A 25,541-nucleotide genomic window follows, 5' to 3' on the forward strand; every position below is an offset into this window, starting at 1 on the left:
TCAAGCAGACGTAAACTCTACGAAGCACTCATAATGCATCACCATACTTACATCAATTATAACACAAATGTAATTCATGTCGGTGCAAGAGAGTGGGGAACTGCCAGATGTGTTTCTTCTAGTGCATAAAGAAATGCAAGTGTAATATGTGGCATGGTTGTATCATGCACAGTCTGTAGGGATCCACCATTTTACCACATACAATATTTCTTTGCTCAAGTTTGATCTCATAAAGATGCATGTGGCAACATAACGCATGTATGCCCTGATGCACTGTACATATATTGCAGGAAAAAAAAAATCAATAGTTAAGCCCATGTAATGTTTATAAGAGTTATGTAAGTGTGAAATTATCCTCCCAACAAGGACACTTGATAAAATATGGAAAGCAGAGGTGATTATTAATACATGGGAGGATGATGAAGATGAATCCCGGTTTGTTATTCAAATGAATGCAGGTATGAAAAGAAGAGCCCAGCTTTGTCAGTGCACCTTCTGGCCAAATTAATATAATCAAAAAAGACCAACTGTTTCTGAGGCACTATTAACATTTTCTTCATTTGTAAGGCAGCATGTTTCTAAACCTTCTCTTGTTATGTTGTGATAGATTAATTGAACACTAATTAATATATAAGGAAGAACTGAACTGTTCATACCAGATGTCTGTCTTTGGGTAACAAATCAAGTCAACTTGTATGTTGCCACAGGGTTTCAGTAGACGGGACGGCAGCTCCTGTTTGAGCTGGTGGTCATGAGCGACCCAAGAAGATCTACAGTGGTTGCTGTGAACATCACGGTCTGATGCAAATTTTTTAAAAACTCGTCTGACATAATAGACCTAGAACAAGTTGGACCTCCACTTTCACACCAACACACTGCTACCCATAGCTGTGATTTAATTTTGTTCGCAGGAATAATTAATGCCAGTTGGCTTGACGTGGAGAGGTTACCAACACAACACAGCGAATATAACACGGTACATGTGCACATTAAGTGATGGCTCCAAATAGTCTGAACTGAACAAAAAGAGATGCCATTCTTTCAACAGCAAATGTAATAGTCAAGGGAGGGTGCTGCAAAACTCAACCTCTTCTGTCCACAAGTGTTACGTAGCATTGGAGTACATCATGAGTGTATGCCAACTGTGTCTGCGTGCAGACTCAATTACGGGTGTCTAACAGGGGAAAAATAAGCAAACCAAGAAAACTAAAATGAACTGCCCTCCACCGAGGAGGCACGGATAATACTCAATAAGAAAACTGACGCTCACCGATTTTTGCACGTAATTTCAGCATCATTTAAGGCCACTTTCAAGAGAATTATTCATTAAGATGATCATAAAACTCGCTGAACACGTGAAATCTTGGCTGTGGTGCGAGTACGCCTTCTAGTGGCTGTATATATAAAAAAAATAATAATACGCCGCGCTCCGCCACAGCGCTCCTCCTGTTTCTCCCGGTGTTTCTCCGCCACCGGTAGAGGGCAGCATAACGGTGTTCCCGGTATGTTCGACGGTGTTAACTTCGCCTCTGAAGAAGAAGTGGCCCAGGGCGGCTCGACGGTAGACATGTCAGAGAAGTAAAGAGCAAGGCGGACTTGTAGCTGTAGTTAGTGAGTCACCTAGAAGTTATCTTGAAGCTTTCGGGAGTGACCGTGGAGCAGGAAACCCCGCCGGGTGGCCCGCTGAGACCGTAAACGAGCCGGTAAAACGTCACGCATCCCCGACCTTTGATCGCTGTCAACAGCTGGGTAGCTCAGCATTAGCCGACTAGCCGGCGGAGCTCCCGACAAGCAGCGCCAGGGTTTGTTTGTTTGTTTGGTCCAGTCATGTCTACGGCCGGAGACTTCGGAAACCCGCTCAGGAAATTCAAACTGGTCTTTCTCGGGGAGCAGAGTGGTGAGTATGACGTCATGCGGGATGGCCGGACGTGTTTGGTCGGTCGGGTGATTAACGTCAGCCGGGTTAGCTCGCTTAGCATTAGCTGCGTGTCGTCAGACCTGGCACCTGAACAGCTGTTCTGTACGGACATGAAATTCATGTTCTTCCGAAAAAGCGAGCGATGTCTTATTAGTTAACTCGCGTGGCGAGCTGAGGCGGTTTTAAATGAAGGAGCAGCAGCGATTACAAAAGCTACGAACAAGTGTCACTTGGTAATTAGAGGCTTCAGCTACCGGCTAAGTTCACCACATATTACATGGTGTGTTTGTTGTTATATTTACTGCGGTGTGTTGAAGTATTGCTCAACCTCGGGTTTAAAGTCCACAAATTCATTAAACGATGACGTAGATCAAGTTTTTCTACCGGGGGGACGCTCCCCATTTGTCCAAACCTGCCCGGCAGCATTCCTGCAGTCTCCCTACTCACCCCCCACTTTTCCAGCCAAAATGGACACAGGGCTCACTTACACTGGAAGAAATACGAGCGAGGTAGGAGGGGGGGGAGGGGGGGGTTGTTATGTACAGGCCTGTAGTTAACGATCACGTGTCTATCTCCAGAGGTAAAGGTGTGGGGTCGTTGCTTGTTGTAGTCCAATACAATGCTTACATGGTGTCCCAAGGTTTCTACAGCAGTCTGCGGAAACAAAGTCCACGGTGAAAGCTGAATTTGGCGTTTTATGTAGAATATAAATGAACTGATCCAACTTTTTTTTTTCACTACATGTGGAATCTGCTGATACAGAGGTTTCACATCCATATGTTCATCCTTTGCAAGCAAGCTAATGAAACGCAAAAACAAACCCCATGGCTCCCGCCGCCTCTCTTGCTCTGATTAAAGAAAAGCCACCGACCTCTCCAACAGCATGTTGGTCCTATACTTGTGTAACTGTGTAAAGTTGCAGGATAACCCCAAATAATAGTAGTAAGAAGAAGACATGATCAGCAAACCAAAATAACTCAAATAATTGAGTTTATGTTAAAGAATTATTTATTTTTTTACTTAAATACTGAAGACAAATACACGAAACAAATATAAACCAAGCCGAGGAAAAGCCCATGTAAAAAACGACATTCCTGACTGCATCACTTGTTGGGGTCATTTTTGTGTATTTTAATATGAAGCCAGACTTTGATGTGGCGCTAAAACAGCTGAATGAAAGTGGAAACACGGAATTTTATGACATTAATTAACAGTGGATTCATATCGTCTGGTCGGAAATAAATGATCGGCATAATAAGGTCATTATAAACACAGATACTCATGTAGTTGATCAGTTCTGTGCATATGTAACATAGACACAAGTTAAATTTGAGTAGAAAAGGTGACGGCTGTGTTGTGTCCTGTAATGTGACTCTCCCCTCCCATCAAGATAAGACAGACTTTGTGTTTGTCCGACAGTCTGTGATCAGCTGAGGCTCCTTGTGGTCTTGTAAACAGCAGTGTTGGCTTTAGCCATGTCACCATCACTCTATGCTCATTGTAACTGATAATGTAACTCGATCTCAGCAAAAACAGTCCCAGGCTGGGGAGCTCTGTCCCGGAGCAACCGTATGACCGTCCCTCTTTGTACTGTTATGCTGTAAGTGATATCGAACTTGGAAATATCAGCAAGTTCGCAATCATTTTTGGATTAACCACTTGGTTGATAAGCAGGAAATTTATTGATATAATTTATAGTAATTTATACTATGGTTAAAGTTGTTTATCGAGGAAAAATGCCAAGTAGCTACGAGCCAGCTTTTCAAATGTGAGAATGCTGTATGTCTTTTTCTGTGATTATAAATGGAATATCTTTGCATTTTGGACCACTGGTCGGACAAAACAAGTTGTTTGACGTCAACTCGGGCTCTGAGAAATGTTGAATTCAATCCTCAGTATTTTAGTTTTCAATTAATGATCAATAGAAATATAAAATGAAATAATATAGTCTAAAATCAGTAAATTAATCGACAAGTACATGGATTCTTTGCAGCCCTTCTTTAGAAAGCCACATCATTTTGTTAATTTTAAATAAGAACTGATTCACCTAAAAAAGTGACTGTCATCATTGCACTCTCAGGACTTTATTGTTTCTTTCTGTTTTTTAGTGGGAAAGACTTCGCTGATCACCAGGTTCATGTATGACAGCTTCGACAATACTTATCAAGTGAGACTAACACCGCCACTTGTTTGTAATTACTTGACAACAATATCTTAATATCATCATTAATGCTGATTGAAGGTAGTTCTGTACAGTTGACTAATTGTGATCTATCCTCAGGCCACAATAGGAATAGACTTCCTGTCAAAGACGATGTACCTTGAAGACAGAACAGTAAGTTTCTTTTCATCACCACTACTAAACCAGTTGTTTTTATTGTTCTTGTCCAGAACAAATTGTCTGTGTGTCTGTCAGGTTTTGGTGCTCAGAATCTTAAAGGCTACTCGGATACTGATCTCTCGCGTGACCGTGTTTCTCTCTCTTTAACGGTTGAGTTATGTTCTCTCTAACACACTCTGCATTTGTAGTGTCCTGCTACTGTGATCAGGCTGCTGTACCCTCCCCTCTGGACAGTCCTACCTTTCTCTGTTGGTTTCCTCCCTCAACACAAGTTTTCTTCCTCTCCCTCCTCCCCCTCCATCTATTCTCCCATCACTGTTTTTAAATGACACCTTACTTGATCAAGAGAGGAGGGTTGATGACAAGTGAAGGGTGATTATTTCTTTCTTTCTCCCCCAGGCCCAGACAGCTTGCTCTCTCTGGTGATCATTCACTACCTGCATGCACTGTGCTCTCTCTGTATATTTTCCCATTAGTCTGACTTTATTTAGTTTCCTTTCAATTTGCTTTCTGTCACAATTACCTTACCTCATTTGTCTATTTGTTTTTTTTTTCTTGTTTTATTTTCATCCCTTCTGTTTTTTTTTTTCTTTTCTGTTTCTCTTCTTTTGTTTTTCGTCCCATCCCCTTCCTCTTCCCGCCCCACAGATTAGGTTGCAGTTGTGGGACACGGCGGGGCAGGAGCGATTTCGAAGCCTCATCCCAAGTTACATCAGAGACTCTGCCGCTGCTGTCGTAGTGTATGACATCACAAGTAGGTGGATTGCCCATCCACTGGGATGTTTCATAAACATGCCACATTTGCCTTGTCCTCTGTTATGTGCACTGTGTTTTCATGTGTTTATGAACAAATTTCGATCTGATTAGTAATAATTACTGATAGTAAATGTTTTTTTCACATAAGAAAGATTCTAATTATACACAAAGGATTTGGGTCAAAATGTGTATGACTTGTAGTCGCCCTTCCTGATTGTCTTCCTGTCACAAACCCGTCTGTTTTCACAGCTGAGGTCTTTCATCTCCTGCCTCCTGTTTCCCCCTCGTCTCTCTTTCAGACGTCAACTCTTTCCAGCAAACCACAAAATGGATCGATGATGTGAGAACGGAAAGAGGAAGCGATGTCATTATCATGCTGGTGGGAAACAAGACAGACCTTGCAGACAAAAGGTAATCTGTTCCTCCCTCTTCCTGCCTCTCTGTGAGAGGGCTCTTCATTAGGAGCATACCAATGAAGTAATTGATTGTTGCCGCTGACCTGTCAATACTGAGGTCCTCAGCTTTTCCTGAAGCAGCATGGGATTAGAACAACTTTTTTTTTCATGAATGTAAAAGCTCTGACTGACTTGTCTTATATTTGATCTGAAAGTGTCTGCTGTGTAATATATTTTATCCACCTGTTTTATGAAATTGCATTGTCTCCTTCGCTGTGCATCTATTAACCCCTTTATCTACCACAGGCAAGTTTCTATTGAAGAGGGTGAGCGGAAAGCCAAAGAACTAAATGTAATGTTTATTGAGACTAGTGCAAAAGCGGGCTACAACGTAAAGCAGGTAAGAGTGTGTGTGTGTGTGTGAGTCGTGCTCTGTCCTCCTGCTGCCGCCTGGGCTCCACCTCCAAAGGCCTCCCACTAAAACAGAGGTCAGAGGCTGACCTCCTAAATAATCATTTTGTAGAAGTATTTACCAGTTTTGGTAATCACTCTTAGATCGTCAATCTTTTCTTGTCCTAATTTTAAAAGAATATTTAAACATTTTTGGAAATTGTTTTTCACTTTGTTGCTGAGGGTTAAGAAAGCACCAGCACCTCTAAACGTTACTAACTCGGGAACTGTGAACTGATTCTAGCTATGAAAATAATCTCCTTAACATATTTTCTGTATCTGTCGTCAGACAGCAGGACGTATATGAAATAGTGACTGAAATGCGGCCCATTAAGACTACATGTTAACCAGCAGCCACGCCCAAGCTGCTGTTCGAGTCGGGCTACGAGTGACATTTGGGTTAATATTGTCTGTAGTGTATGGATTGTGCGTACCTTGTGTTTTGTAGATCATCTGGCACCTATTGATAACGTCAGACAAGCATCTGTATGTTGAGTATCCAAATAAAGTTTGAGGGCTATGCAAATTGCGGGAGGATGCTGCGAAATGGTTTTAAATGGGAGAACCTGGAAAAAAAAGGGAGTGTTGGCAGGTATGCAAATATGCAAGCTATGACATTAAAATAAGTGAGCTTTAAAAGTGCTGTTGAGCAGACTGTTACCTTTTAGGTAGAGCTTCTTTGATCCCAGTCTTGGTGCCGGGAGGCTGCAGCTACATATTTACATTACTGATATGAGAAATATATCAATCTCTTGAGCAAACTCTCAGCAAGAAAGCGAATATATGTTTTTCCTAAAAAGCTGAGCTGTTACTTTCAGCCCTCTTTGAATCGGCTGACATACTGAACAGCCTGAAGGTCCATCGGGAGGCTTTTGGTTTTGAGCAATGGTGGCAGTAACAGCAGGAAGGGGCACGGCTTGTTAATGTGCTTCAAAATTAATCACAGTCTGTTTTGTTTTTTCCCCCCCTTGTCTTTGTGTCCATGTCTTTGGCAATATGTGTGTGTCCCGGTGGGTGTTTGTGTTTGTGTGCTGTTGGCTTTGACTGGTGGCTCATCACAGACAGATAACCACAGAGGAGGGAGAACAGAGAGCGAAAGAGATGAATGTTCTGTTTATTGAAACAAGTGCAAAGACAGGCTACAATGTCAAACAGGTAGAGCGTGTGCACCTTAGGGGGGTGGGTGTGTGTGTGTGTGTGTGTGTGTGTGTGCGTGTGCGTGCGTGTGTGCGCGCACACGCGTGTTCATAGTGCTCATGCTCTCTTCTGATCGGCTTCTGTTTCACACACGCATGAGCGCCTGAAGGTGTGCTTTAAACATCAGCTTCCTCTGGTCGTGAATGAGGCCTACGGGTTTGTTTTTCAAGCTCTCCCTCACCTGCTACAAGTAAAGATTTGTATTGAACAACTTTCGATCACAAAGACCCCGAGGGGGGGTCAGAGCTTGCAAACCAATTACCTGCGCTCCACTGATTCCCACAGTAACAGTATTTTGGTTGCTGTGAAAATCTGCATGAAATCAAGTCTAGTTCCATATGAACTGTTTCAAGGGGTTAGGCATGTTCAGCATCATCGTGTATGCTTCACATCTCAATCAAATCTCAGATCCATCAATCACTTAAAATCTGCCAAGCTTTAGCAGTGGAAGACATCAGTAAGGCACAACTACATCCTTTTCGAGCCACTTGCTCGGCACAGAAATGGCCTTGAGGTGGTTCAGTCACAAGCTGCTGAATTCAGATCAAATGTGGAAATGCTGTCTTTTTCTGTGCGAGCTTCAAGTGGACATTGTGCTGAATGATGTCATGGGATCACACACAGCACGCCCATCTTGATTTCATTTTGTATTTGTTGTCATGCTTTAAGTGTACTCCTCGTCTGACAGAATACGTCTGGTTCTCTTCCCTTCCAGCTTTTCCGTCGCGTGGCAGCCGCCCTCCCTGGCATGGATACCACACAGGACAAGAGTAGAGAGGACAGTATCCTTCGTGTACACGTCAGTGTCTGAAGTGACAGAACAGAGTCAGGAAGTCTCCTCGCTCTCTTGTGTCATGTCATGTAAACGGTCTCTTTCATGGTGACATTTCGTTATTGTTGTTTAACCCACATGTCCCTTTAGATTTATTTTACCAGCACAGACACATGTTGTGGTCCAACTCGATTACTAAAGTAACTATTTACCAAAGAGCTATATTTTTGGGTGTGAAATAGGCTTGAGAGGTTGCTCTGAAAGGTTTTGTAGTATGTGGGATCTGCAGACGCTGCAATACGTCATAAAAGGTTGTTCAATTCTCGACTGAAATGTATCCGTAGTAGTGAAAGTGAGTGCGGCTCAGAGTTGCACACTCGTCTTAATGATTCTTTGTCACTGGGCAAGACACTGAACTCCAAGTTACTCCCGATGACAGGTGAGCAGCTGATTGGTGGCTGTGTCGCCTCCAGTGTTTGAATGTTTGAATTGGAAACATTGTAAACTGCTTTTTTGGACCGTTATGGCAAAGAAGGGCTACATAACCGCAGACCATTGAGTATTTAAATATCAAAACCTTTTTAGAGATGAATGAAAATTGTTCCAAAATAATAAAAAAAAATTGCATGGTAGCTCTAGGTTTTATTAAATAAGAAAAGAAAAAAAAAAATCCCAAATAGATGTATTTAACAAAGAGTTATTTGTATCTCTACCAAAATGTTGGTATGCTTCAAGGGTGGTGTAAACAATGTTCAACATGGTGTTCAGGAACATCCTGAACCTCGAATTAAAACACAATACAATGTACAATATGTTGGTAAATACAGCCTAAATTATCGTGTAAGGAATATTTAAGATCACCATCTTATAAATCCAAAAATATCCCCCTCTTGAGTTTTAAAGGTACAATATGTAAGATTTTATTCCTGTGTTGTAATTCCACTTTGTACGTTAAGAGGTTTAGGATCCTGAGTCACTGGAGCGTCCAGACTATTTGCCTTCAGTCCAACTATGAGTTTCTGCAGTTTGGTTGAATTTGGCGTATTCTTGCCCCGTTTGTATAACTAATGATTGTAAAGTTGGATGGAATGAATAGGCCATCGGTTAAGTCTCTAGTTTATGTTTATCTCCATTTTTAGCAAGACCATAGTACCAAGAAAAAGGCAAAACCATGAAAGGCCATTCAGATAGTTTTTTTGGTTCGGTCAGTGTTGTCATCAGAAGCACTAAAGATTAATTTTGAATTGTCCAAGCAAGGTCAATACAGTTAATTTGTTTTCTACATAAAGTTGCCTCATTTGGTAGACAGTTCGATGATGAGCTAATTGAGTATTCTAACTGGTCTGAATCACACATCAACCAACAGCTTGCTAAACGTATTAACACCGTCAGTATTGTTTGTATTTATTCATTTTGTTTACTTATGTTTTTAGTTTAGTCCAGTATGTTTGTTTTTTTTCCATTCTGTGATGTTCCTTAACTCTTGGACCCTTCAGTGATTGACATTAAACTGGAGAAGCCACCAGAGCAGCCCGTCAGTGAAGGAGGCTGTTCCTGCTAATCTCGTGAAACCCATTCAGTTTTTCTGTATATGTACCCGTCACTACACTCACCTCCCTTCCCCAGCCTGAAAGACAACACTACATCCGTTATTCTCACCATTGTGGAAACCTGTTCTCTCATCGGGATGTTCGGAAAGTCCGAAACCACCTTAAACTGAATATTTGCACTGTAACACACACGCTCACACACTAAAACAGTATTTACAGCTGGAGCTCAACTCTCTCCATCTATCGTCTCAGACACAGATAGTGGTGCAAGAGTGATCAGTCACTTTGGTGTAGTTTGTATCTTAAGAGGACTTTTTTGAATCAAACTCAGATGTGTTTCTAGGTCTTCAAATCGAGATTTATGTGTTTAAAGAAATTCTTAAAAAATGTAATTATTGCTTTAAGCGTAATAAGCACGATGTGGATGTTGTGTGCATTTGTCAATTACCAGTTTTTGTGCTGTTGCAACTGATTGGCAAGGCATGCATTTGAGTTGTGTTGAAGTATATTGGTAACATTTGGGAGAGCTCTGTGCAGACACGTATGCTCTACACCCACGCTGCAGCTGAAGTTGGGAATGGCAGCCATGAGCTTGTTTTCATCTTTGAAAGAGTCCCAGCTCTCCCAACATGCACCAGCATTTAATGACCAGTGAACACACTGAACCCACACAGTCTCGCATCATCACAAACCAGCACAAACACACATGACTGCACCACCTACAATACCGTCCTTCCCCTCTTCCCACACATATCACTTGAGATGGGTTATTTTTTACCTTGGCTTCCATTTTCTATTACTTTTTTATTTGGATAGATCTTTGATTATTATTATTTTTCTTCCTGAAGAAAACATATATCGTAGATTACAACTATTTCTTTGATGATAGTGATTGAGGAGGATTTTCTCACGAAGGCCACTGTAAACATTAGATATGGAGAAATATGCCTTTTGGAGTTACATTGTAGAGGGCTTACTTGGCTTTGGGCTGATCTAGTTAAGTTTGGTATGGGGTTTAATGAACATTTTAAGGACTTTGTTTTCTTTTGCTCGTTTTGTTTTTGGCATTGATCTTTTGTTAGTGATGATTCTACATGTATATTTAATCCACAATGACTTGTAATATTTATTTCTATTGGATTCATGTTTCTTTTATATGGCTGTTAATATCTTCACTTTTGGTATGAGTCCTGAATCGCTAATAAAATATACATCTACCTGCACCACCTTTTAACAGAATCAATGGAGAGCGTCTGCCGTTTCCTCTACCACCTCTAAGTGGTAATTTCATCATACTGATAATGTTGTGCAATGTTTGTGTGAACTCATGGAGGAGAGTCCAATTTGTATAGCATAGTAGTCCTTAACGTTTCTGTCTGGAATGATTTTAAATGAAAGAATAAAAATGTACCCGTCACGGCTGCAGAAATTCATCAGCGTCTTATTGACATTGAATTATAAATCAAAGATTTAATACTCTCAGTAGTACAGAGATGGTGATGGTGATCTTTTTAAGTCTCAGCTGTGGCAACACTGTGGGAACCATAGATGCAGATCAAAACTACTGTGACTTCTATTCAGAGCAAATACTGAATGCTGTTCCTGTGGTCTTAAAGCAGGAAGACGCTCAGTCATATGTAATGATTAACTGACTATAATCAGCCTGGTTATATGTCCTGCAGCGGCAACTACAGTAATAGGTCTTTTTCATTGCTGACATTTTGACTTGTCCCTGCAGGAAAAGCACAGATCGAACTAATGACGGTCTCAGAAAACAAACCAAGCCAGCAGATCAGCATGCACAACATCAGGGGCTCTGAGCTGTTGCACTTAATTGGGATCTAGCAATTTTTCATACCCGATTGTCTGCTAAGGTTTGATGTAGCCCAAGTATTCATGGAAAGGGAGCATTAAAAGTGTATGAACATGTAGCAAGGCTGCATTGCAAAAGCAGAGCAACCCAGGGCCACAGACTTGAGCAACCGTCACCAAGGTGGAGCAAGGATCATTATCTTGTGGACATGTCTTTCAAAGGGACCCCTCTGTCAAAATAGTAGATTCATGGTCATAATTATTTTGGTTTTTGCTCTACACATCTAGTGAATATTTAAATATAAACTACTGAACATTTTTGGCACCCCAGATGCTTAATCAGTTTAAAACAAATGCTGGTTGGCGCATTGATACAGCAGAAAAACAACTTTAGATAATTAAGTATTATACCTCTTCCCATTCATACTACTTACTATTCCACTGTGACTTTACAACACAGCAATAATACAACGCATTATAACTTAGTTGTGTTTTTGTCGGATTTTAACATAGGAGTCAAAAACTGTTTTTAATCATTGAACCGTGTGGTTTCCTGCACGTGATTTGTTCAGCCAATTCTGCAAACCTCGCGAGACTCTCACGAACGGCCGTTACCTTAGAAACCAAGTTAAACAACTGCTGCTCGGTGTTTTAACTCGCCAACTTAATTGTGTCCAAGCCTGCCGACACATTGGTTTTTACTTTGAATTTTGAATGTAGTTTTGAGTATTTGATTTCAAAATGACGAGCGATTACTACGAGACGCTGGAAATAAACACAAACGCAACAGATGCGATTATCAAAAAGGCGTAAGTTACTTAATAGATGGTAAAACTTCATGTAAAAAGCACATCAGGCCGTTTGTGCTTGTTGCCGCAGTTTTCATCTTTTCTCTTCGCAGATATCGACGTCTTGCGTTGAAGTTTCACCCGAGCAGCAACAGAGAAACGGGAAGCACCGAGAAGTTCAGTCAGCTGGGTGAAGCCTACGATGTTTTGAGCGACCGTAAGTAGCCTGAAGTTTATTTTACGTCGTATGTTGACGTTAGATTATTTATTTAGCAAATGCAACCCACCGCGTTATATAGTTTTGCTGTAATAGCAAATTTGCGTCAATTATCTATGGTACTCGTGCTAATAACTTAATGCGTTTGATTGAAATATTGAAGTCGAAATTTGTAATATTCAATGAGGTTAAAGATAAACACACAACTTAAACTAGGTAGGAAAAAAAAAATCCGATGGAAACATTATTGACAATCACATAAAAGTAATGTACAGCAAGAAAAAGTGGGAATTAACCAACTTCATATTTATTTACAGCTTTTAATGTTGTGAAAACGGATTGATCTCTGCTCTTATGCTTCAAGATAAACTTAAAAGCAAATAAACAATCCAACAATGCAGTAGCACCTTCATACTGAGAGGAAACTATATGTTCAACGATGCATTAACAAGTGATCTAACCCAGATGTGGTGATATAAAGCTAATGTGTGGTATGCATGGACTTTGTCTAATCAAAGTCTACGGCTACATGTCATTAAAATTATCTGACAAGGATCCACCTTTAATCAACCTTTGGCAGTATTTAATGTGTGCAGATTGGAATTATGTGTCTTGAACAAGGTCCATTCTTTCTGCTTGACAGCTCGAAAAAAGGCAACCTATGACAAGTTTGGAGAGGGGGGTCTAAAAGGTGGTATCCCGCCTGAGTTTGGCAGCGGCGGGGCCTGGTCATCAAAATATATCTACCACGGGAATCCAGGCAAAACCTTCAAACAGTTTTTTGGAGGGGACAACCCTTTTGCAGGTGAGGAAAAACAGAATCAAAGACCTTACAATGAATGGTCTTCAACTTTCACACCAGCTGCATTCATCCCAATTTATTTTTGTTGTCAGACTTCGATAAATATGATACGCAGCTTCAGTTTGGTGGTCTACAACCAGGAGTGGTGAAGACGCAGGATCCCCCGATAGAGAGAGACCTTCATTTGTCCCTCGATGATCTCTTCCACGGATGCACAAAAAAGATTAAGATATCTCGCAGGGTAACAGCTACTGTTTATGAGATGACTATCTTTTCACGTCCCGTTGCCTTTAAACGGTTAAATAACTCTTACATTCATTTGACTGAGAGCTCCTGATTCAAGGCATATAGATATGACTAACCAACAAACATACCAAATCAAATACATATTCTTTTATGCCTTATACATTGTGCAATGACTTACTTATTTCACAGGTTATGAATGAAGATGGCTACACATCCAGTATCAAAGACAAGATCCTCACTATAGATGTAAAGCCCGGATGGGATGAAGGCGCGAGAATCGTTTTCTCCAGAGAGGGAGATCAGGTTAACTGAACTGCTCGAACACCATTTTCAATTAAGATTTCAGACAGCCATGAATCTGCCTCACTAAATACTCACCCAGTCTGATGTCTGTGATGTAGGAGAGGGATCTCATCAGCAGATATGATGTTTTATTTGTATCTTTTTATGGGAGGATGGCGCTGTCTCTGGTGCTGGTTTAACTCACCGTTGCCCCGAAGAGCTGATTTCTCAACAAATGGGAAATTATATTAGACAATTGTAGCTTTCAGTGTTTCGGTGTGGGATGATATGAATAATAAGGGAATTATTAATTGTCTTACATATATCTGTGCCTTGCTTTCAACAAGTTTGAACATATCATTTTGTATCACATTTTTAGATTCAATGTCTTCATGTTTAGATAAAATGTATAACTGAAGAATAATTTTTTATAACAGTACTCTTGAAACTGTAAACTTGCTCTGACTGTTGGCCACAGAATACAGGACTGGGCCGCGTTGAATGACGTATAGATAATAGCTAATAAGGGTTTGATATAAACATGTAAGCAAAGATAACATTTTAATATTCATGTATGAAGTGTTATAATTTCAACTGGATCTTCTTCATTACCACAATAATGTCTTCTGCTCTCGCAGATTATTTTTTAAGGAGGTCTCCTTCAAATAGCTCACACATGATAATGGCTGGATAATGCTTTTTATTTGAAATGATCTTATCAATTTTGGCCAAAAGAAAATACATCTACAAAGTTATTCTTTATCAAACTGTGCATGGAAATCATCTTGCTGTATTTTACCTTCAGGGACCAAACAGCATCCCTGCGGATATTGTGTTCGTAGTGCGACAGAAGAGTGATCCTCTGTTCGTAAGACAACACAATGACCTCCTCTACAAGACTAAGATCTCATTGGCGATGGTGAGTCCCCTAAAAGTTTGAAAATTATTATTGTATAATATATTACTCACACTTTGGTTTCAGTAGAATAAACACTGAAGCTGAAAATCGGTTCCCTTCCCCTCAGGCCTTGACTGGCTTCTCTGTGGACGTGCAGACACTAGATGGCAGGCTTCTCTGTATTCCTATCAATGACATTGTGCAGTAAGTGTTTTCCTATGTTGAGGCCAAAGTGAAAAACTGAATAAGAGTCAGTTAATACTGTATTTTTTAATCCCGTTAATTTGACCGTCATCTCAAATATTTAAAGATCAGAAGGAGGAGAAGAGGTGACAAAAAATTCAATTCTTTTGTAACAACTCTCAAACTGGTACAATTATAGAACTCTTTTTTGATTTTGTGTATTACCTGCATTAGTTATCATTTCCCTGATTCTGATTTGTTTGTAATAACATAACAGCCCTACATACAAAAAAGTGGTGACTGGAGAGGGAATGCTGCTGTCCAAGGATCCTTCCCAGAGAGGTGACCTCATCATCACCTTTGACACCCAGTTCCCGGAGAAGCTCTCCACTGAGGGGAAGTGCCTCATCAAACAAGGTCTAATGCTTAAATACTGATCATTTTAAACGCAGCTGTTGGACTCCTCAGACTAATGTAGTTACATTCCTGTCTAGAGTATACGTCCGAAATACTTTGAGCTGAAATATACACTGGAATAGATAACAAAAAGTAAAGAGAGTTGTTTTGAACAAAACTGTGGTCCAACATCAATGAAAATTACAGTAAAGTTGTGCGGCTGTGATTCGCTGCCATCATGGCTCGTTTCAGCTGCTCATATGTGACAAACATCACCACGTTCCAGGAGCCAAGGCGTAAGAAAGATGGCATGAACCTCAAGAGAGAGAAAAACAACATGATAGATTGCAGCCCATTTATCTGAATACCTGTCATTTTGTTTACAGACTCTTAAAGCCTCCTTTATGAATGTTTGATTTATGTCCTCATTAATTCTTTCGATATTATCCGTGCAGTTAGTGCTTACCCCTTATAAAAGGCACTAAGACCCTCTTTGCTCATCATGGCAGCAGCACAGTTGAGTACGCTGCTGTACTGGCCAAAAGCAGAGTTCATATATCTCGTCTTGACCACGTCAACAGGAGAGGCGATCACCGTTGTGCATAACCCTGCTCCAAAGGCTGACACAAAGTGGCAGGGCAGATTATCTGCAGAGAACAGGCTGAACGTTACAACTCCAGAAGGGAAAACACTCGGGTATTATATCACTCAACTGGATCGTGTTATACTGTTTCACCTGTCAGGGGAGTGGACTTCAGAAGCAGATCCTTGATGAAGTCATATGTCACCAGTTCTGTGCAGTTGACAATAGCGTTGCGTGCGATGTTTGGAGCTGTACCTGCGGGACAATGTTGTATAAAAGACTTATAAAAAATGAAAGACAAACATTCAAGACAGAAATTTCTTCAACTCAAGTTACCTTTCCACAAACCACGGATGCCCTCTTCCTTGGCAATGGTCCTGTAAGCATCAATGGTGCCACAGTAGCGTCGAGCGTTCCCAGGAGATTTGGCTTGTGCCTGGAAGCGCACTTTCACAACATCTGTGGGCTGAGCAAAGGCAACCGCCATGGCACCTGTGGTGCTTCCCGCAAGCAGCTGACTGCCGATGCCAACATCTGAACCAGTGAAGAGGAAGATGTCAACCCTGACAGGTGTAGGGCTCCCTCGGCTACATCAACTCAGAGTACTTTCGTAGATACTCACGATCAGAGCCTTTAGTGTAGAACTGTTTAACAGAGTCATAGAGGCCGATTCGCACAGAAGCAAAGCTCATCTGCCTCTGGAGTCCTGCCACCAGTCCACTGTAAAGACTCCGGGGTCCCTCTGTACGCACTATGGTGGTGATGGTACCAAACACTCCACGATACTTCACTGCAGGGCCTTTTTCTGTGGCTGCTGAGGCTCGGGCCTCTCCTTGAATCTGTGCTGGACAGAACAGAAACTCAAGTGACTAAGGACAAGAGAATAAGATTTATTATAGACTCTTTAGTTCCTTCGGTTCTGGGTAATGCATACATGTTTTAAAGAATCTTAGTTGTCTGTGTAGATGTAGTACATGTGAATATTTTCACACCTGCAGCCGCACTTTGGCTGTGTCCAGGGGGAAGGTGAACAGGTCAGCGATGCACCCTGCAGTTCCTGCTCCCACAAACTTTACAGCTGCTGATGGCGGCACATCTGCCGGTGCAAACCCAACCATTTTCCAGGAGTCTTTTGATCAATACAAGGACTGAAGAGCAGCTTATTAATAAGGGCAGGACAAGAAGCTTCTCCAAAATCTGGAAGAAAAGTTTCCTAAACACATTCAATCCAAAGATGAATGTGAAACTGCATCTGTATATAAGTGACACAGAAGAGTTACAACCTGCCTTGCAGTTGATTATTTATTTCTTTGAATTTGACTTTCTTACCTGATCATAACTGCTCTTGTGTTTGCCTCATTATACTAACTGTCTCCACCTGGTGGGTGTCATGAGCTCATTTATCACCTCCATTAAGCAAAAGCAACATCCTTAAGTAGAGGATTTATTGATGCTGAATGAAAAACAGCTCTTCAGTACATCCTGTCCCCTCACATTAACAAAAAAAAAAGCTTGGCACAGAATCATTTCTTCCACTTTACTACACATCTTTTTAATGATTAACTTTGGTTCGTTGTTCTTACCTTTATTGATGCAGTTTAGGACAGAAACCTTAGAGATCAGGATTCTCTGAAGGTGTCCCGTTGGCTGAATTTCGTTCCACCTATAAATTGGTTTCCTTGTTTTTCCATAGAATATTTTTCAAAAGTGATGAGCCTTAAAATCATACTACAAATCCTAGAAAACACAAAGAAGTTCAAAACAAAATCAGCAGTGGAACAAAGCTTTAACAATAATGCACGAAGGAAAAATCATTAAAGACTTTAGTTGTACCGTAATCTGATGTGTGAAAGTTGAAAGGGCTCTCCAACTGATAATATCCAAACGAATCGCTGAGTCTGAAACGATGACTGGACGGGGTGAAGGAGTGTGTGGAAGAGAGCCACTGCTTTAAATACTGCCATGATGCAGTTAAATCACAGTCAGGCATGTGTTGCAGGTGGGGCATGTTGGCTGTCTGCTGGTCAAATGGGACGACTGTAAAGTTGTGTGTCTGCGTGACAAACAGCTTGTGGTTGGATTTGTCTGGTGTGTGAAGGCACAGATTTTAGAACATGCTGCCCCTCCATCTTCTTAACTTCATAATCAGGCGTCCTCTCTTTTATGTCTTCACGCGTACAAAAACATCAGAACATTCATTGTATTTTATTTTGTAAAAATAACTGCTTCATCTGTAGAAAATTCTTTGTCTAACTTGCTTCAACAAATTTCATTAATTCATTCATTTGTTTAGAGGTCTGCACAGCTTTGCTAGACTACCAGAGTAAGTGCTGAGTCATGCTGAAAATACAAAAAGACATCGTGCACTGCACACCAAATGAGAGCCATATGTTCAGACCGGTAATCATCTCACCACAGCTTTCTGTGAAAACGTGTTCCTGCATTGATTAATGAGGCGCGGCCTTGAAACCTACCGTTGGTTAATACTGTGAAGCAGTTAAAGAGGTTTTAAAAAGAATATAAAAAAATTTAATAAGTCATTTTGAAAATAAATGTACACAGTATTGTTTATCTGAGCAGTGCAGTTCATATCCAACTATGTTCTTTTGGTAAGGCTCTGCAAAGTGATGCAGTTGTATTATTAGTTAAGAAGTATGATAGACAAGGTTGTCATATTATATATAATATATGGATTGTACATTTCTATGTTACGAGTCAGTGCTGGTGTATGTCATGTACATATGGAGAACATATGGACCTCACATGTAGGACAACATGTTCCAGACATGTCATGTTGTATGATGGTGCCGTGCCGTGCCTGTATGTCTGACTGAGACAACTGTGAAACTGCGTCTACAGGAACAAATATTCTGAGACCCTCTAAACAAAGCTGCATTTATTCATTAGACACAGTGTCGAAGGAAAACCTTTCCTTCTTTCTGTCAATCAGACGTTTTCTCTTTTCACAGCTTTGTCTGCTTAGATTTTCAAATGCATGTAATTTTTCATATACAGTCATATGCTGAATTTACAATAAGTTATTGAAAATTTGTATTTTTCAACAGCTTATTGCAAAGTTTGATTATAAGGTTCAGAATTCAGAATATTTATTTCAACATCAACGTTATACTCTGTTTGGCACCTTCAATTACTCAGTGAGTGTCACCTCTGTTCGTGTCACAGAGGCTTATCTTACCTTAACCATCAACATATTAGATGTGATGTGTTTTTGTTTAATTTTCACATTTGCACAAAGACTTTAAAAAGCTGATTTCTACCACAAGGAAACTGAAAAACTGACCATACTTCAATTTCTCAAAATGACTTGCACCAATATATCAAGCAGTGTAATTCACTTCTTCTCTTAAGTGAGATTTTTTTAATCACAGTATTTAAAGTATACTCCAGGTTTTTGTTGTTGTAGAAAAACTAAGCAGCTACAATACAATTCAATAACAGACAAAAAGGGGAAAAATTGCCACTTTATTTCTTTAATTGTAACATTATGTTTAATTGTGTGCAACATACATATGACTCATCGACCAGCAACAAATCATACTGTTTAGAATAACTATAAACCCCTGAATGCATACCACTAACAATGGTGAACAACATAAACAATCTACAACACTGAAGACAATGTAAGGGACATACTAGAGAAGTGGTCACTGCTTAGCTCTTCTTCTTTAATGGAAAACCTAAATAACACAGAACATGACATCATATGATTCATGTGATCTTCAAGTTCATTCGCGTAAACCTTAAAATCCCAGTTTATCAAGGTTTCAGTTTGTACGTGTAGAAGTCCTACCCCCTCAGGATTCGGCATTTCATGTCCATCTTTTACACCTGTAGGAGCTCCTTGTAACGGAAGTATAGACCGTTACAACTCAAAAAATGTCTCTTTATACTCTAAATCATTTTGGTATTGCAACAATGCCCGCAGAGTCTTCTTGTCACGAGTCTTTATAACACGTGAGCTCTTACAACTCATGAAGTCCGCCTCTGAGCCACGTCGGAAATGTGACCATGGGCTCTTAAACCGTATGGAGCTCTCTGTTGGGCCTCCGTTTCAAACCTTGAGTCAGTAGTAGTCACCACTGCATCGTGGTGCAGATTAGGCCGTTGAGTTTGTGCAGTCCTGACTGAAAAGAGCCTCACAAGCTGCTTTCAAAACGGTGACTCCCAGTACTGCTGTGCTCTGGTCATACCTCTTTTAATTTGTTCATAAGACACAAACATCACGATGTTCCAGGACCCCAACCGCAGGAAAGAAGGCATGAACCTGAAGGAGTGAAAGAAGAGGAAAGTAAAGAAGTGCTCCAATGAGGTTATTTCACTGGTGTGTGCCTCGGTGTCATGTTGGCGTGTGTTTACCCTTTATAAAAGGATGTGGGTCCTTCGTTTCTCAGCATCGTGAGAGCGCAGCTGCTGGCGCTGCTGTACTGGCCAGTTCCTGAGTTCATGAAGCGTGTTTTAACTACGTCCACAGGAGAAGCAACAATTGTTGTGCAGAAGCCGGCACTAAAGGCAGCTGTGAAGTGGCACGGCAGGTTGTCTGTGGAAGAACAGAAAGCAAAGTCACATCCCGACACAGTTTTTGATCATTTGTAATGTGGATGAACGCGTGAGCTTTTTTGGACTGATATCCTTCTGTGGTGTTTCGCTTGCTTCTTCGACTCACCTGTCATGAGGTCATACTTCAGGATGAGTTCTTTGATCATGTCATAGGTCACCAGCTCTGTACAGTTCACAATGGCATTGCGGGTGATGTTTGGCATGCAGCCTGGAGAACAAACAGAGGATTGTTTTTTTCAAAATCAACAGAGGAAATCGTCATAATAAAAGGAAATTTATCAAGCAGGACATGTACCTTTCCAAAGGCCTCGTATACCCTCGTCTCGGGCAATCGTCTTGTAGGCCTCTATGGTGCTGTTGTATCTCTTCCCCCCCTCAGCCAGTCGCACCTGAGCTTGGAAACGCACCTTCACCACATCTGTTGGTTGTGCAAATGCCACGGCCATGGCCCCTGTGGTGCAGCCCGCCATGAGCCGAGTAACAATCCCAGCACCTGTGCAGCATATACGTTAGTCACACTGAAGCAGAAGGAGGGAAAGTGCCTTGTTTGTGCGGTACGATGGACACGTGATACTCACTCTCAGTGCCTCGAGTGTAGAACTGCTTCATGGAGTCGTAAAGGCCGATACGGACAGAGGCGAAGCTCATCTGCCTCTGTAGTCCTGCAACCAGTCCGTTGTAAAGACTCCTGGGCCCCTCGGTGCGCACCATGGTGGTGATGGTGCCAAACACTCCTCGATACTTTACTACGCTGGCCGCTTGACCTTTCTGAGATTCTCCCTGAATCTGGGCAACAGGGCGACATTCAACGACTGTTAGCAGCTGATTAAAAAAAAGCAAGCAAATCCGAAGTTAGTGCCAAGCCCTCTTAAACACAGTGCGTCTAACCTGTAGTCTGACTTTGGCGGTATCCAGAGGAAAGGTGATCAGGTCAGCAATGCAGGCCGCTGTGCCCGCTCCAAAGAATTTGACTGCTGCAGAGGGCATCACGTCTTGGGGTTTCATGCCAACCATTTCTGCACCTGGGCTGATTACGTAAATGGAAAGATGTGCTCTTAATGCTATTTGCCCAAGACCTTTGTGTACAGCACACAACACACTGCAAACACACCAACGATCAGAACTTCTGCTCACGACAGACACACATCGAATATAACTTTTTTTTAAAAATTTTATTACGACATTTATAAAACCTTGGTTGAAAAGGAGTTAATATTTAGTGTCCTCAGTGCATTAGTGATATTTAAAGTGCAGAAAGTTGTGCACACCTGAAAGGGAGGATAACGACAAGCTTCAAGTTTTCTCGAGAAGTAGACTAATCTTTGGAGGTGGTTCTGTTGTGGAAATGCTTTGTGCCATAAACTGTTTTTGAAGTGAGCCAGCCATCATTCAGTACCACTGCTCACTGAAAAAACAAGCATTTATCACTTATCTGTGCTTTAATTTAGTATTTTTTAATTCAGCATAAATGAATGAAACAATATACTTCAATTCAGGTATGTAGCACATAAAATGTATATATTTTAAACACATTATTAATTTACTACTTGGGACATCGGTTAAGTCTGAACCTGTAGACACCTTTAAAAACAAAATCACTGTTATCTTGATGTACCTTAATCGTTTCCTCAAGAAAGTAATAATCCAGCAAAGAGGCAGAAATATACAATCCTTTCGGGAGTTAGTCCATTTAGTGTCCTCTTCTCATGCTGTGTGCTTATAGTCGGGAGAAGCCCCTGAATTTATAAGCACCTTTTGCACATGACCGCGAGGCGGCATAATAAGTCGTACACACCTGTTCTGTGAATCCCATGTTTTCCAGTCTGAGAGACACAGACGGATATTTGAGCCCTTGTTGATTTGCACTTAATGGTGTTATGAAAGCCTGGTAGGGACTCTATGAGCACACATAAACATTAAGGATATTTTCCCTTTGCTGTTATTTTCACTGTAAAATGTATTTCTTGAAATATCATATTTATATATATATTTATTTTAAGTGTGAAATCCAGAGCTTGGAATTTACATATTGTAAAATGTCAGCTTTAATGTGGTCAGATAGCAGCTCATATTACTTCACTGACATCACAGAGCATACCTCATTTTTCTATTGGTTGATATTTGCAGCCAATCAGACTGAGAGGCCTGTCTGGATTCTCTAAATTTGACTGGCTGACAAAAAGTTCTGTACTGGATAACATTTGCATCTTTTTCATGGTGTTAATGCCCAACAACAAAACTCAAAACTAGTTCAGGAGTTTGAGGAATTCCCTCATCTCCTCCTCCTCCGTGTAAGTAATAAAAGTTACGTAATAGTCCAGGCCCGCCATGCTTTCTCAGCCAATCCATACCTTGAACAAGGGTGGGTGGATGCACACAAGCATCTGAATGCAATCATTCACCGTCTATTTAGTACCTGGATGGAAAATGCTCGAAAGGGGAGACACTTTGTAGGTAATTTGTCCGTGCATGCCTTAAAACATGTGACTTTCCATAGCAGCTCCAGGTCATGGACCCCGGCAAGCTTACGTCAAGTCACACACACGTTTCCGTTAAATATCAAAGGTTTCACCTTCTTTTACACGTGTCAGAATGTTTGTCTATTCCCAAAACGATACCGCTTTTTTTTTTTCTCCATATACTGCTGCTTTATCGTAAAGATGTATAGACCTTATTGTATACTGATATTTCTATGCCATGTCTCAACCTGAGGTTGTTTTTGTAAACAAGGTAGAAGTGGAATCTGAGAACAATCTGCTCCTGCACATTTTCTGCTAGTTACAATATGCACAATCATACATGTTCTTTCTGAAATAAAGCATACAATAGAAATTAGTTTAGTGAGAACTTAGTTTCATTTAATAAAATGTAATTACACTGTGTCCAGAGTGCACAGCTGTTTAGGCAAATAAATTAAAAGGAAAATAATCTATTTGTTCCTCAGTTGTGTTTCATAACCCGCAATGTACAGAAGAAAGAGGGGGCTGCTTTCTTCACCCAGCACTAAAAACAGCCTGGGAACACTGCGTCAGTAACCTTTGAGCACACAGGCACACCAGTAAACAACTCACTGCTCCAGCTTCTGCCAGTCTGCAGTGACGTCCCCTACATCCCCTGAAAAGGAAACCGAGAAGACAGACTGCTGTGTTCTCGTGAACTTTGAATACGGGGAACCTTGAATCAGTGCTACGAAACCCATATCTCCATTACACTATAAATAAAGACCGTTACACTAAAAATAGAGTCAGCCGCTGCATCATTTAAAGGTTAGTGGAGCACAGTGGTACGGCCCAACGTGCCTGTTTTCTCCACGAACAGATCCATTCACCTGTGAGCTTAGATTGTCCTCATTTTATTTGATACCAGGAACGGACACTGAACCATCATGTCTGTTCATTCATCTCTCAGTTAAGCTGTTGTTTTTCATTTTTGTATTGTTATTTTTCAATAGGCTACTGTTTAAAAAACGTTACTATTTGTACCTCCAGCGGGCGTCTTTCCAACCTCATCAAAAGCTTCTGGAATTCATCACACATGAAGAGATTGTTTCACTGAGACAACAAATGGTCCCACATGCCAGGAATGACTCAATGCTTTGCTAATTGTCCCTACTTATCTTTGGATTACATTGTGATTTCTCAAAGCTGAGGTTTTGATTTGAGCTTTCATCAGAGGAAACAGAAACCAGATCTGAACTGTGACTCCCAATTAAAAAACAACAACAACTGATCCATCATGAATCCAGCCATCCATTATCTAACCTGCTTTATCCTGAACAGGGTCACGGGGGGGCTGGAGCCTATCCCAGCTCACTTTGGGCGAAGGCAGGATTCACACTGGACAGGTCGCCAGTCTATCACAGGACCATCATGAATGTTTCAAAATCAGGTTTTGTAAACAATTATTGGGATTATTGGCAAAAGCTAAATTACATGTTATCAGATAATACCTATACTGTCATAACTAAACAATTAAGATGCAACTATATTGGGTTAATATCTAGGGAACAAACAGAATAGCCTCAAAATGTGCACAAAATTATGTATGGATGGGTACCAATTGCATGGGTGAAGAGTGCACTGCTGTCACCTTGTGTGCAAACATTGTATTGTAAGCTACAGTATGTACCATTAAGGTGCTGCTGTGTGGTATATTTTTTTGTGTGGTAATGTAGTCATTTTATATTAATGTCAAGTTGCAGCACCTGAAGAAAAAAAACATTTCGTTAATGTGAATTTTTGTTTGTCAAATTTTCTGCACTTTGTTACTGATAGCTGATGTATAAAGTGAGATTTTAAGTGGGAACTCAGAAATGTTGAATATGTGAAGACATGGGATCTGGACATGTGTGTATTATTAAAGTCCCTAAGCAGACATAATCATTTAGAGAATTCAACTGAAATCTGATCGATATGAAGGTACATTATTGAACTGGATGCACCATCGTGTAATAAAAACGTATTATTAATATGTCTCTAATATGAAGCATGTCACAATCTTCGGTGAGTGGATACATCTTTTAACTTTGTCAATGTTTGCTTGATTTGCTTGTTTTGTTGTTGTTGTTGTTGTTTTTTCACAATTTCCTGTGTGTTTATTTATTTTCCCTGAACTTTTTTTTTCTTTAACTTTGAATCGCCGAAACCTATAAAACTAAAAAGGCTGCGATGTAACGCTGATGACAGTGTAGTCAGTAGATGGCGGTGATGCTTTTAAAATATCTTCGTTAACCTACTAGGACAGAAAAACTAAAGAAGAAGAAGAAGAAGAAGCTCAATCACAGTCGCAGCAGAAGAAGAGCGCTCGTCGTGAGCTTGTTTGGCAAACGCAATTTTATCCGATGTCTGTCTGACGACCGTGCAGCTGTGGAAGAAGACGATCATATGCTGCGACAGCGAGGGGAAGTCACACCAAACATTTCCTGACGGACAGACAGACACCGAAGCCCCTCTTTGAACAACATGGAGAAACAGTTGCATCTGAACCTGCTGACGTCCAGACCTCCGATGGCAGGAGGTTTCCAGTCCAGCTCCAAAATGAAAATGGGGTGAGTTAGCTAACATCGGAACAGCACGTTGTTACAGCTGTGTTGGGCTTTTTTTTTTTTTTTTTTTTTTTTGACCGTCAGCGTTTCATTCGTGTTTGTGTTTGTGATTAGATTTTGTATTTTGTCCGGAAGAGACCGGACCGCTCGTCACCGGACCGCGTTAGCCGGGCTACGTTAGCTGCTGCAGCTACCAGATTTATTTTTTTTAAAACCATCGGTGTCGCATCATGTGAAAGATTTTGAGCTCGTCGCTTTGACATGTGAGCGTTTTATATTTAATAGTTGTTCACTTCCGGTCTGGCAGTGTCTCTCGAATATTAGCGGAGATAT

The 25,541-nt window shown here is 40.8% G+C and overlaps 4 protein-coding genes across 9 annotated transcripts; 2 read left to right on the top strand and 2 right to left on the bottom strand.

Annotated features, from left to right (window-relative positions):
- Positions 1–1,522: 1,522 nt before the first annotated feature.
- On the top strand, positions 1,523–10,810 carry rab6a (RAB6A, member RAS oncogene family). 3 transcript variants are annotated; one of them, XM_069146732.1, is made up of 8 exons: positions 1,523–1,897; positions 4,027–4,085; positions 4,200–4,253; positions 4,908–5,013; positions 5,315–5,426; positions 5,717–5,810; positions 7,773–7,839; positions 9,326–10,810. In XM_069146732.1, the coding sequence occupies exons 1-8, from the start codon at positions 1,828–1,830 to the stop codon at positions 9,388–9,390; spliced, it is 627 nt and encodes a 208-aa protein (XP_069002833.1). In that variant the 5' UTR covers positions 1,523–1,827; the 3' UTR covers positions 9,391–10,810. The 3 variants fall into 3 exon arrangements, with proteins under 3 accessions (XP_069002833.1, XP_069002832.1, XP_069002834.1); XM_069146731.1 differs by lacking the exon at positions 5,717–5,810 and adding an exon at positions 6,922–7,015 and having other exon boundaries at positions 1,524–1,897; XM_069146733.1 differs by lacking the exons at positions 1,523–1,897; positions 5,717–5,810 and adding exons at positions 2,302–2,427; positions 6,922–7,015.
- A 1,043-nt stretch (positions 10,811–11,853) lies between these two features.
- dnajb13 (DnaJ heat shock protein family (Hsp40) member B13) lies at positions 11,854–24,594 on the top strand. Of its 3 annotated transcripts, none has more exons than XM_069146736.1 (9): positions 11,854–12,000; positions 12,093–12,196; positions 12,840–13,001; positions 13,091–13,239; positions 13,434–13,547; positions 14,332–14,445; positions 14,552–14,628; positions 14,885–15,024; positions 23,944–24,594. In XM_069146736.1, exons 1-9 carry the CDS (start codon positions 11,933–11,935, stop codon positions 24,108–24,110), a joined length of 1,095 nt encoding a protein of 364 aa, XP_069002837.1. In that variant the 5' UTR covers positions 11,854–11,932; the 3' UTR covers positions 24,111–24,594. The 3 variants fall into 3 exon arrangements, with proteins under 3 accessions (XP_069002837.1, XP_069002838.1, XP_069002839.1); XM_069146737.1 differs by having other exon boundaries at positions 23,653–24,022; XM_069146738.1 differs by lacking the exon at positions 23,944–24,594 and having other exon boundaries at positions 14,885–15,044.
- LOC138196571 (dicarboxylate carrier UCP2-like) lies at positions 15,205–17,493 on the bottom strand. Of its 2 annotated transcripts, none has more exons than XM_069146740.1 (8): positions 17,420–17,493; positions 17,170–17,323; positions 16,579–16,734; positions 16,209–16,425; positions 15,923–16,120; positions 15,740–15,841; positions 15,470–15,650; positions 15,205–15,319 (listed from the first exon to the last, which is right to left on the bottom strand). In XM_069146740.1, exons 3-8 carry the CDS (start codon positions 16,702–16,704, stop codon positions 15,205–15,207), a joined length of 939 nt encoding a protein of 312 aa, XP_069002841.1. In that variant the 5' UTR covers positions 16,705–16,734; positions 17,170–17,323; positions 17,420–17,493. The 2 variants fall into 2 exon arrangements, with proteins under 2 accessions (XP_069002841.1, XP_069002840.1); XM_069146739.1 differs by having other exon boundaries at positions 16,579–16,799.
- LOC138196568 (dicarboxylate carrier UCP2-like) lies at positions 19,053–21,886 on the bottom strand. Its single transcript, XM_069146735.1, has 7 exons — positions 21,780–21,886; positions 21,053–21,191; positions 20,743–20,950; positions 20,460–20,657; positions 20,271–20,372; positions 19,964–20,144; positions 19,053–19,871 (listed from the first exon to the last, which is right to left on the bottom strand). Exons 2-7 carry the CDS (start codon positions 21,176–21,178, stop codon positions 19,757–19,759), a joined length of 930 nt encoding a protein of 309 aa, XP_069002836.1. The 5' UTR covers positions 21,179–21,191; positions 21,780–21,886; the 3' UTR covers positions 19,053–19,756.
- Positions 24,595–25,541: the final 947 nt, after the last annotated feature.

Source organism: Embiotoca jacksoni, unplaced genomic scaffold (genome assembly GCF_022577435.1).
Source record: "Embiotoca jacksoni isolate LCO1_2020_lvr unplaced genomic scaffold, fEmbJac1.0.p SCAF_13, whole genome shotgun sequence".
NCBI lineage: Eukaryota > Metazoa > Chordata > Actinopteri > Embiotocidae > Embiotoca > Embiotoca jacksoni.

Excerpts from the sequence above, each read along its gene's own strand:
- rab6a (XM_069146732.1), top strand. The coding sequence starts at position 1,828 with ATGTCTACGGCCGGAGACTTCGGAAACCCGCTCAGGAAATTCAAACTG. Across the intron at positions 4,086-4,199 it reads GCTTCGACAATACTTATCAA|GCCACAATAGGAATAGACTT; the intron begins GTGAGACTAACA and ends ATCTATCCTCAG. Across the intron at positions 5,811-7,772 it reads CGGGCTACAACGTAAAGCAG|CTTTTCCGTCGCGTGGCAGC; the intron begins GTAAGAGTGTGT and ends CTTCCCTTCCAG.
- dnajb13 (XM_069146736.1), top strand. The coding sequence starts at position 11,933 with ATGACGAGCGATTACTACGAGACGCTGGAAATAAACACAAACGCAACA. Across the intron at positions 13,548-14,331 it reads TCTCCAGAGAGGGAGATCAG|GGACCAAACAGCATCCCTGC; the intron begins GTTAACTGAACT and ends TTTTACCTTCAG. Across the intron at positions 15,025-23,943 it reads GAAGTGCCTCATCAAACAAG|GGTCACGGGGGGGCTGGAGC; the intron begins GTCTAATGCTTA and ends TATCCTGAACAG.
- LOC138196571 (XM_069146740.1), bottom strand. The coding sequence starts at position 16,704 with ATGGTTGGGTTTGCACCGGCAGATGTGCCGCCATCAGCAGCTGTAAAG. Across the intron at positions 16,426-16,578 it reads CAGCCAAAGTGCGGCTGCAG|ATTCAAGGAGAGGCCCGAGC; the intron begins GTGTGAAAATAT and ends TGTCCAGCACAG. Across the intron at positions 15,320-15,469 it reads CTTAGTGCCTTTTATAAGGG|GTTCATGCCATCTTTCTTAC; the intron begins GTAAGCACTAAC and ends CTCTCTCTTGAG.
- LOC138196568 (XM_069146735.1), bottom strand. The coding sequence starts at position 21,178 with ATGGTTGGCATGAAACCCCAAGACGTGATGCCCTCTGCAGCAGTCAAA. Across the intron at positions 20,373-20,459 it reads TATACGAGGCCTTTGGAAAG|GCTGCATGCCAAACATCACC; the intron begins GTACATGTCCTG and ends TTTGTTCTCCAG. Across the intron at positions 19,872-19,963 it reads CCCACATCCTTTTATAAAGG|GTTCATGCCTTCTTTCCTGC; the intron begins GTAAACACACGC and ends TCACTCCTTCAG.